This window comes from Myotis brandtii, unplaced genomic scaffold (assembly GCF_000412655.1).
Source record: "Myotis brandtii unplaced genomic scaffold, ASM41265v1 scaffold31, whole genome shotgun sequence".
Lineage (NCBI taxonomy): Eukaryota > Metazoa > Chordata > Mammalia > Chiroptera > Vespertilionidae > Myotis > Myotis brandtii.
The window spans coordinates 95,116-106,956 of NW_005361873.1; the positions used below are offsets into that span (position 1 = coordinate 95,116).

Consider the following 11,841-nt stretch of genomic DNA (forward strand, 5'->3'; position numbering starts at 1 on the left):
TACAATTTTTCTAAAATAGACTGTCAATCTTTTTTTTTATCCCTCACCTGAGGATATTTTTCCATTGATTTTTAGAGAGAGTGGGAGGGAGGGGCAGAGACAGAGAGAGTGAAACATCAATGTGAGAAAGACACATCGATTGGTTGCCTCCCGCACTCGCCCAGTCTAGGGCCAGGTATTGAGCCTGCACTGAGGTACGTACCCTTGACTGGAATCGAACCCATGATTCTTCAGTCTGCAGGCTGACTCTCTATCCAATGAGCCAAACTGTCTAGGCCTAGACTGTCAATCTTTGAATTTTCAGTATTTTGAGGCAAAGAGATGAGGGGAGGATTGAGTACAGCTATATTTGAGGAATAATTTAAAAGTAATTACTAGAAGAAATTGCACTTAGTTTTATTGTTTATATACTTTTTTTCATATATTTTTATTGATTTCAGAGAGGAAGGGAGAGGGAGAGAGAATAGAAACATCAATGATGAGAGAGAATCATTGATCGACTGCTACCTACACACACCCAATTGGGGATTGAGCCCGCAACCCAGGCATGTGCCTTTGACTAGAATTGAACCCGGGACTCTTGAGTCCACAGGCCAACACTCTATCCACTGAGCCAAACCAGCTAGGGCTGTTTGTATACTTTTAAACATCAGTGTTAAAAGTAATTTTTGGTATAGAAGTGAGAATTATAAAAAAGTTATGACCATGATTAATAACCTCAAATCTGAAAGGAGATTATTCAGAAAAATAACAACTAATATAGGTTAAATATTAGTTTTATACAGCAAATGGTAATAGGAGTCAGAATAATTGTTTCTAGAATGAAAACTTTCTTTTAGAGTCTTAATGACTGTACCATTGAATTATTTTAACTTATGAAGCTGATCTTCTAAGAATGGAAAGATATCTACATCAATTAACTTAATATGTTCTCATTTTGTCCCTATGGTGTGGCAGATAGACACATGCTGCTTTCACAGTTTACAGGTGAGATACTGGGGCGCAAAAGCAATATAATGCTTTGTCAGAGATCATCAAGTTAATTAGATACGGAGATACAGAGGCAGAGACAGGACTGGGCTCTCCCATTGCACTGTAAATTCTGATGAGTAAGATAGGCTTTCTCAGGTATGGAGACTTGGACTGTGCTGTTCATAATCATGCAGCATGAAGTAATGTATATTTTAGAAATATACTCTCTTTAAAAAGAACATTTATGTTTGATCACCGCATCATGTATAATGCAACATGAATAAAGCCCTACCGAGTTTCACATTCATGAACATTAATGGTAGATTAGTGCCAGGGCAGAAAAATGACCCTATTATCTCTGTAATGGTAAGATTGTGCCTCACAAGGGAACTTACAGCATTAAGAAGGAATTGTTCTCTTGTAGATGCTTTCTACATGAGTTGTTAATACATGAAATCAGAAGGAATTGGAAAGTTTTTTTTAGGAACTTGGGAGTATTGAGCTTTACTTGAAACATCATGTAAATCTGTGTTTACATGTGTTTGTAGATGTGTGCACACATACACACACCCACACAATTTCACACCGCCATGTCTTTGTATACGTCTTTTGTTTCTACATGGAATACCTTTTTTATTTTCTCTTTATCTCTAAGACCCCTATTGCTTGTGCCTTCCTTGGTGGCAAAGCCTCCTTGATCCTTTTATTTTTTTATTTTTTTAAATATATTTTATTGATTTTTTTACAGAGAGGAAGGGAGAGGGATAGAGAGTTAGAAACATCGATGAGAGAGAAACATCGATTCAGCTGCCTCCTGCACACTCCCTACTGGGTATGTGCCCGCAACCAAGGTACATGCCCTTGACCGGAATCGAACCTGGGACCCTTGAGTCCGCAGGCCGACGCTCTATCCACTGAGCCAAACCGGTTAGGGCTCCTTGATCCTTTTAACCAGGTTGTTGCTTCCCTCTGTATTCCTAGAGCCGTGTGTCTTTACTACTGTATCTCATGTTCTTGTTTGTTTCCTGATCATCTCTTTCCATCCTGTTTACTCCCAGTTGAGTGTGTGTTTGTCAAGGACAGGGACTGCCTCTTACAATTTCATAGTCTAGCATCTTGCATTATGTCCGCATATATTGGTTATGCAATAACTATTAAATGAATAAATGTATATAATAGTATTTATATTTATACACTCTCCCTTATTTTAAAAATGTGTTTAAGATGTCAAAAGCAATACAATAATTTAGAAGAAAATAGAAGGAAAAAGGAGGAGGATGGTAAATAAAATGGGACTAGGCATGAACTAACTAATGCCATGAGTATATAAGTATATAACTAATATGAATATAAGTGCATTTCCAGTTACAGAGGGAGCATATATATATGGAACTTACAAAATATGTGGAAAGCTATCTTGTCTGATAGTTGAGCAAAAAATTGCATCCTTTATTTTGGCCTTGGAAAGAATTTTTATTAGAGAGAGAGACAGAGACATCATTTTGTTGTCCCACTTAGTTATGCATTCATTGGTTGATTCTTTGTGTGTAGCCTGACTGGGGATAGAACCTACAACTGGTATATTGGAATGGTGCTCTAATCAGCCGAGCTACCTGGCCAGTGCTCAATTTCTTATTTTCTAAGTTACATGTTTGTCAACATATACTTGACGCTGAAGGATTTCTCTGTGGACCACTTGTTAGTTCATGGATCAAAATATAATCAGTATGTGGTAAAAAGGAGAGGTCTCTGTACCACTGCTGTGAAGACAGGAATCTGTAATATGATTGTATGGGGTGCTCCTCACTTCCTGAGGTTTTATGCTCTAACTCCTCTTACCTGCTCTCTTTCAAAAAGCACATTGCCTGCCGAAACCGGTTTGGCTCAGTGGATAGAGCGTCGGACTGCGGACTGAAAGGTCCCAGGTTCGATTCCGGTCAAGGGCATGTACCTGGGTTGCGGGCACATCCCCAGTAGGAGATGTGCAGGAGGCAGCTGATCGATGTTTCTCTCTCATCGATGTTTCTAACTCTCTATCTCTCTCCCTTCCTCTCTGTAAAAAAATCAATAAAATATATTTTTTAAAAAAGCACATTGCCATAGAATAGGAATGCAAGAAGGTTGATTTTAAATAATAACTTTCTTTTAGAATGAACATCTTTTAAATTAATGTAACTAAAAAGTACCTGTGAATTATAGCTTGCTCTCTAGGTTGCCTGTTTGTGAAGTTTTAAATAAATGAACACATTAAAATTCTCTCCTCTCAGGATTAAATTTATGCAAAATTTAAGAGATTTTTGGGTTGTTTTTTTATAGAAGATTCTTCTCGAATCTAATTCTCTGCATGATATTTTCTTGATGGAGGATTAAACTTTGCTTGCCATTTTGTTCCTTAATTAATTGATAAAGTAATGAGGTCTTACTAGTTTGGGTAACGTGATACTTTGAAACAGTCTATCATTGGAACTTTCCAAAGGAGGTGCGCACACAACTTTTTTGGTGTGCCAGCCTTTAGAGTTGTGTGTTTCAGGGATTTGCTAATCACCAGCTGGCGACCGATTTATAAGGCAGGAAAGACAGGACCTCCTGAATGGTGGCCACTGACTCACCAGTAAGACAGAGTGTGTACTGGCTTCAAGCCTTGTCTATTGGCATGCAGGTCTTGCTGCTGGGAAAGACTTGATGTTGTCAAAGAGCCTATGTGCTACCTTTGGCATCTTTGCCAAATGTCATCGTGTTGTTCTTGACCCTCACTTTGATTTAGCCACTGAGAACTCCATGTAGAATATACTACAGTTGAATACATTATCTTCCTGTTTGTCTCTTCTTTTGTCTGTCTATTCATCCAGTCATCCACGCATTCATTATCCAGCCATCCATATAGCCATCGGTCTATCCATCCATCTAATATGGTATTTAAGCTGTCAATGTATGGACTGGAAGTACAGGCTGGAATTAACCTCTGAAAGCATTGCTTAGAATTGAGGTTGGCAAACCTTTCCTGTAAAGGGATAGACAGTAATATTTTAGGCTTGCAGGCTATGCCATCTCTTGCAACTGCTCAGCTCTGCTGTTGTAGGGCAAACAGCCATAGACAATATGTAAATAAATGTGTATGGCTCTGTTTTATTGGAAAACATTGTTTACAAAAAATTACATGCTATGGGATGCCCACCCCTGGTGTAGAGAGTGGCAGTATCTGACTCAGCATAATTTGTGTGCTATACAAAAACTTTAAAATATGCCTTTAATGCTTATACTTTTCTAACATAGCTTATCTCATAGGATGGTTAGCTTAACTGTCATCTATTTTGAGGTTTACTTACAAAAGTAGTTTTATAGGTTTTACCATTTTGTTATTTTATTTAAACACTAGAGGCCCGGTGCACGGATTCGTGCACCAGCGGGGTCCTTCGGCGTGGCCTGTGGGGATAGGGCCCAAACCAGCAGTCCAATGCCGCCTACCGCTCCTGCTCATCCTGGCCCCACTGCGCCTGCCGCTGCCATTTGGTAGGCTTGCTGCCGCTCTGCTACAGTCTCTGCGTGCCTGTCCTGGGTGATACTTGTACGCCCATGACCAACAAGTGGCTTGCGCCCAGTCAGTCCCAATGCCAGTCCTGATCTAGATGGTGGGGGGGTGTGCAGGGGGAGTGTTCGTGGGAGAGGCTCGCGCCGCCACAGTGGTGCTCGCCAGCCATGGGCCCGGCATCTGGCACCCATCGGTCAGCTGAGCGGCACTCCTGCTGTGGGAGCGCCCTGACCACCAGTTGGCCAGTTGAACGTTCACTTAGGCTTTTATATATATAGACTAGGGGCCTAGTGCATGAATTCATGCACCTTGAAAGGAACAGTGGGCCATGAGGTTGCAGTGGGCACAGGGGCAGGTCTTGGCCCATCCTTTGCACCTCTGCCTGACCCTTCCTGTCATGGCCCCAGGTCCTCTGTCTACTGGCAGCCCTGCTCTTGCCACCACCGCTCCCATGTACTGACATTCGCTGGCCCCACTTGCACCCACTGACGGCGTGGAGCGATTGGGGCCGGCACCAGCAGTGGGTATGAGCAGGGCCGGTGCCATCAGTGGGTGCGAGTGGTGGCTGCTGCCCCGATTGCCCCTTAGGTGCGAGCGGCGGCTGCTGCCCTGATCACCCCTCTGGAGCAGGGGGAGGTGGAGAAGCCCTCAGGGGCTATTGGGGCTGGCAGCTACCATACGCACCCGCTGATGGTGCCTAGTGATTGGGGCTGCTGCCAGGTGCCGGCAGCGGGTGCGAGTGGCAGCTCTGCGCTGGCTGTGGGTGCAAGCGGGGCCAGCACCAGCAGCAGGTGTGAATGCTGGGCGGGACCACGATGCGCGGGAGCAAAGAATTTTTAGTAACCACCAGAGGCTCGTCCCGATGACAGCGACTGTTGCCCTGCCTTGTTCTGGTGCCCCCGCTCACCTGCTTCACCTTCCTGCTGCAGCCAACGCCCGCCATGTTCCACACTCTGCCACCTGCTGCCGATGCTTAACATGTTCTGCGTGTCCCCTGGTGGTCAGTGCACATCATAGCGACTGGTTGTCTGGTTGTTCGGTTGTTCCCCCTTTTGGTCTATTTGCATATTAGCCTTTTATTATATAGGATATTGGTGATTGAAAAAATATGGTCTCTCTCTAGCATTGGTTATAGAAATGTCATTGGATTGAAAATATACAAAAATACAAGGAATAAAATTTTCTGCCACATCACTGATAACAGCACCATTGAATTGGATAGGTTTTACTTATAAATATGACAAAAAAAAACACAAATCACCTTTATTTTTGACCTGAAAACATGGTCAAGTTATATTGCTAAGTGGGGAAAAAAGGGAGATTATAGAAGGGTTCTTAACATGTAGAAGAGTTCTTAACAGCATGTACGATGTGATTCTGTGAAAAGAAAAACATTACATATGTCTTTATATTACCTGAGAACCTGGCTTAGAGGCTGTATATGTATCTAGAAGCAATGCCCCCGATTCCACTGCATAATTGGCTCTGCAAATATTCCCCAGCAATTGTCAGTGAGCATGGAACTGCAGTCTGAATCATGAATACCTCTGAGCCTGGATAACAGGTCTGCCTCCACTGTTACTAGTACTCTGGAATAGATTCTGGACACTTGCTGTTCCTGTGTGTTATCAGTTTCCAATTCAGAGTTTGGCATGGGTGCATTTGATTGGCAGAGCCCGTTTTGTGCCCTAGCCACAAGAGAAGCTGAGAAACTGAATACGTGGACTTCACTTTTGTCGTGGAGAAAGGGTCCTACCTCATAAGATGGGGCATTTCCCAAATTGTAGCAATAGGATTAAGAAACCTGAATGCCACAGAGAAAAAGCTGTCCACTGCAGACATCCAGGAAATTGTTGGCATTGATTACTTTTACCCAATGGATTTGGAAGGGCTAACTGGGTTGCAGAGAGAACTTTTTACTTTATTCTGTAGTGCTCCTTGAATAAAAAAAAATTATGTAGCAATGATAATATAACCATGGGGAAAAATGAACAAAAGAGAGCTTTTTCCACTCCTCCCTCCCCCCCCTCCCCCCCGCAAGTTCCACTGTAATGCTCTCACATAGGAATTCAGGAAGGCCTCCAAATATAATTGGGTAATTCTGTTAACTTATTACTTAATTTAATTTTAAGAAATTTGCCTTATGATTTCCTCACGAATTTAGTCAGCTCTCTATTGCTTGTTCTTGGTTGGGCAGAGAAATCATTAAATGGTTTTCTCTGTGATGCCAGTGGCTATTCATTTTGGCCTGGTGGAGCTGATTCAGTTTCTCTCTTTGAGTACCACAGGATTCAGTCTTGAAAATTAAGGTGTTGTCAGGTTGACAAAGTGTTCATAATTGCAAAGTGTAAAAATAAAATATTGGGCCCTGCTATGTGGTTTTATCCCTTCCCCCAAACTTTTATAAATTTGCTCCTTGATAGAAAACGTGTCTGGGAACTTAATTGAGTCCAATAAAGTTTTAGCAGATATATTAAAAAAAAAATTTAGCTTTATTGTTCAGAACAGTTTTAGATTTATAAAAAAAAGTATGAAGGTAGTACACCCAGTTTTCCATGGTACTAACATCTTACATTAGTATGTTACAGTTTGATACATTATTATTATGTAAAGCCTACACTTTATTGTCTTAGTTTTTACCTAACGTGCTTTTTCTGTTCCAGGATAGCTGATATATTTCATACATTTATATTGTATTTTTCATCTGTATAGTCATATCATGAAGCTGTATGGTAAATGCCATTTCTGTTATAAGTAACCTGACATTTATGGAAGAATAAATAAAGCTTTGCCACAATGAGTTTCTTATATTCTTTCATGTACAAATGTCACACAAGAGAAACTAATTAACCTTTCATTTTCCCCCGTTTCATATTCAGTGGAACAGGTTCCTGTGGAACCATACAACATCCCCCTGTCCCAGGCCGAGGTCATACAGGAAGGGAGTGATGTTACTCTAGTTGCCTGGGGCACTCAGGTGAGTAATATTTATACCAACTGGTAAGGTTCATGTGCTTGAAAGCGCTTACTTTTAATCCTGATACTAAGAAGAATTAAAAACAATGCTTTCCTTATGTCAAATTTGACTTGTTGCTGGTACTGATTTTTGATGGAAGGTCAGGTGCTTATTCAGTCATTAAAATATATATGCATACTAGAGGCCCGGTGCACGAATTCATGCACCAGTGGGGTCCCTTGACCTGGCCTGCGGGATCGGGCCGAAACAGGCTCTCCTGAGGGGTCCTGGATTGCAAGAGGGTTCAAGCCAGGCAGAGGGACTCCACCGGAGCATGATCATGGCCAGGGAGAGACGGGGGAGGTTGGCCAGCTGGAGAAGGACCACGGGAGGGCTCCAGGTGTGTCCAGCCCGTCTGGCTCAGTCCTGATCAGCCAGACCCCAGCAGCAAGCTAACCTACCGGTCGGAACGTCTGCCCCCTGGTGGTCAGTGCACATCATAGCAACTGGTTGACCAGTTGACTGTCTGCCCCCTGGTGGTCAGTGCACATCATAGCAACTGGTTGACCAGTTGACTGTCTGCCCCCTGGTGGTCAGTGCACATCATAGCAACTGGTTGACCAGTTGACTGTCTGCCCCCTGGTGGTCAGTGCACATCATAGCAACTGGTTGACCAGTTGACTGTCTGCCCCCTGGTGGTCAGTGCACATCATAGCAACTGGTTGACCAGTTGACTGTCTGCCCCCTGGTGGTCAGTGCACATCATAGCAACTGGTTGACCAGTTGACTGTCTGCCCCCTGGTGGTCAGTGCACATCATAGCAACTGGTTGACCAGTTGACTGTCTGCCCCCTGGTGGTCAGTGCACATCATAGCAACTGGTTGACCAGTTGACTGTCTGCCCCCTGGTGGTCAGTGCACATCATAGCAACTGGTTGACCAGTTGACTGTCTGCCCCCTGGTGGTCAGTGCACATCATAGCAACTGGTTGACCAGTTGACTGTCTGCCCCCTGGTGGTCAGTGCACATCATAGCAACTGGTTGACCAGTTGACTGTCTGCCCCCTGGTGGTCAGTGCACATCATAGCAACTGGTTGACCAGTTGACTGTCTGCCCCCTGGTGGTCAGTGCACATCATAGCAACTGGTTGACCAGTTGACTGTCTGCCCCCTGGTGGTCAGTGCATTAAAAAAATACGTTTTTTATTGATTTCAGAGAGAAGGGAAAGAGAGAGAAGGATAGAAACATCAATGATGACAGAGAATCATTGATTGGCTGCCTCCTGCATACCCTCTTCTGGGGATCGAGCCTCCAATCTGGGCATGTGCCCTGACCTGGAATCAAACTATGATCTCCTGGTTCACGGTTTGATGCTCAACCACTGAGCCACACCTGCCAGGCCTTGCCTCCCTTTTAAATAGGGAAATTAGGATGTATTAGATAGTAACTTCCCTTACTTGTTTTCCCTTTACACCTATCACTTCTTTCAGTCCTTTCCTGTTTTCTTTGTCTTCAAAGGGGGGGTATCTGTCATAGCTACTTCTCCAAAGCTGTTTCAGATTATATTCCTTTTTTTTATTTTAGTACTGTGATAGATCAATTGGTCCCTCTCTCTCCTCATCTTCAGTTTCTTCTTTCCATGTCCATTTTATTAAAAAGGTGTATATCTCTTCATTATCTAAAAAATACATTTTTTCATCCTATTTTTCTTTTCAATATTAGTATAGCTTCCTCTTTTCTTTGATTACTAATCTTGAACAATTTCTCCCCAAGTGTTTTACTTGTTAACTTCCTTATGATTTTGTACCTTATGAATTCTGTTCCCACTAAATCACTAAAACTATTTCTGCTAACATTACTAACCTTCTAATTGTTAAATCTAACTCTATCCCATATTTCTATGGTATATGGCACTTGCTACTCTCTTATTTAGCTTCTGGAATACACAGTCTCCTTATTTTCTTCTTGTTTCTTTCTTTGTTTTGTTTTGTTGTTGTTGTTGTTTTGTTTTTGAGCTCCTTTCATCTGTTTTCCCCTTACTTGTTGGTCATCTGCAGGGTTCCATGATTCTGCTGTTTTCTTCTGTTTCTTTCTTTGTTTTGTTTTGTTGTTGTTTTTGAGCTCCTTTCATCTGTTTTCCCTTTACTTGTTGGTCATCTGCAGGGTTCCATGATTCTGCTTTTGACTCTTCCCTTTAAATGCTTTCCCTAGAAACTCCACTTACTCCTGTGATTTGACCTCTGTGGCTGATGTCTTTGGAACTGGTATCTCTAGTAATGACTTCTCTCACTTTCTCTAGGAACCTCTTTCCACCTGTTTTCTAGACATTTGTACTTTATTATTTTGGTGGAATATTGAGTTCAACATGTCTAGAACAAATTTATTAATTCTCCGTGAAGATCAATTCCTCCGACTTTAAGTAGTACTTCTATTAATGATGTCAGAACTCAACTAATGTTTTAGGCCTGAATTTCTGTATTCATTCTCTACATATTTTTCTCCTTATTTCAGGTTCATGTGATCCGAGAGGTGGCTTCCATGGCTCAAGAAAAGCTTGGAGTGTCTTGTGAAGTCATTGATCTGAGGACTATACTACCTTGGGATGTGGATACAGTTTGCAAGGTGAGACTATAGAATGTCATTTCCTTAAAATCTTGGGCAAAATTTGTTGAATATTTGCAAAGAATTGTTTTGAAATTTTGAGCATTGTGAGCATTTTGGACTGATTTTAAACTTTAAAAATTTATACCATGAAAGAAATGTATGCTATATAATAAGCCAAACACTCAAGAAAACAAATCACTTAGGTGTTTTTCTTCCCATTGTTCTCTATGTTGATTTGAAAATACTGTATAACTGTGTCCTTCATAAGGCCAGCTTGGGTTGAATTGTGTGAGTAATGGAGTCGTGTAAATAAACACAGGAAGGTCATCTGAGTTTTTAACTTCTGGTTAGTTATAATTTAATAAGCTAGGTTTAATATAGTCAGAAATAGTTTGGCTAAATTGTCTTTTGTCTCTTCTCTAAAAGAAATGGAGATGGATTATTTAAAAAAACTAACTCTTTATATAGCCTTAATACTATGGATCACAGTTTGAATGTTATGTTGTGGTATTCTGGCTGCTCTAATCTATAGTTTTCTATCATCTAAGCTTCCTCTTAAACTTTGGCCTGATTAGATTGATCTTGTTGCTTATTATTCATACGATTCACATAGTCCATTCTCAAGGGTACAGCTTAGTTCTGATTTACTGGGCTGTAACCAATATCATCTACTCCTTTATTGGTATATAAGTAAGGTTAAGCTCTTTTTTGTGATGGTTTTATCTACTAAAGCTTGGGTAACATTGCATGTGTTCTTTTCTTGATTTATTGCTATAGCAAATAAGTCTTATGACCTTAGGGTATTTTACATTTACTATTTTAAAGAACTTTGGCATTATCATAGCTTTACAGGCTATTTCATAGGTTAGTTACATGAAAATAATCTGCAGTTACTCCTGCTATAAAAGTATAGCATAGAGTGGATTTATTTATTTATTTATTTATTTATTGTTAATCCTCACATGAGGATATTTTTCCATTGATGTTTAGAGAGAATGGAAGGAAGGGGGAGAGACAGAGAGAGGGAAACATAGGTGTGAAGGAGACGCATCGATTGCTTGCTCTCCCTCACGGGCCAGAGATGGAGCCTGCAACCAAGGTACATGCCCTTGCCTAGAATTGAACCCAGGACCCTTCAGTCCGTGAGTGGACACTCTATCCACTGAGCCAAACCGGTTAGGGTGTATAGAGTGTTTTTAGGTGAAGATTGTGATGCGTGTATAAGAACTTTATATAGAAAAGTCACAAACTATTACTTAGTGAGAATAGAGAAGATCCAAACTAACTGAACCACATACCATGTTAATGATTGTAAAGCCAAGAATAGCCAAGGCAATTTTGAAGAATAAAGCCAGGAGATGTGATTATTAGGTGTCAAAGTGTTTTATAAGGCTATAGTAATTATAATTTGTATTAGTGTAAAGACAGACAAATAGACCAATGGAACAGAATAAAAGAGTCCATAAACAGACTGTTGTGTCATCTGATTCAGGAAAAAGGTGAAATTGCATTCAGAGTGGAAAAGGTGGTCTTTTTAATAAATGATGCTGGTTTAGATAGGTACCATGGAAAGTATCACACAAATGTCAATTCCAGATGGAATTCCAGTTCTGTCAAAGAAAAAAAATGATGAAGCTCTTGGGAAAAAGCATAGGTGAATATCTCTATGGTCTTGTGCAGGCAAAGATTTCTTTTAAAAAAAATATATTTTTATTGATTTCAGAGAGGAAGGGAGAGGGAGAGAGAGATAGAAACATCAATGATGACAGAGAATCATTGAC

General features: G+C 41.1%; 1 protein-coding gene across 1 annotated transcript in view; it reads left to right on the forward strand.

The window, feature by feature from the left end:
• Nucleotides 1-11,841, forward strand: part of BCKDHB (branched chain keto acid dehydrogenase E1, beta polypeptide) — a 220,415-nt gene that overhangs the window by 81,348 nt on the left and 127,226 nt on the right. The window contains exons 7-8 of the mRNA XM_005869953.2: nt 7,381-7,478; nt 9,968-10,078. Coding sequence (XP_005870015.2) covers nt 7,381-7,478; nt 9,968-10,078 — 209 coding nt within the window. The remainder of the gene's footprint in view (nt 1-7,380; nt 7,479-9,967; nt 10,079-11,841) is intronic.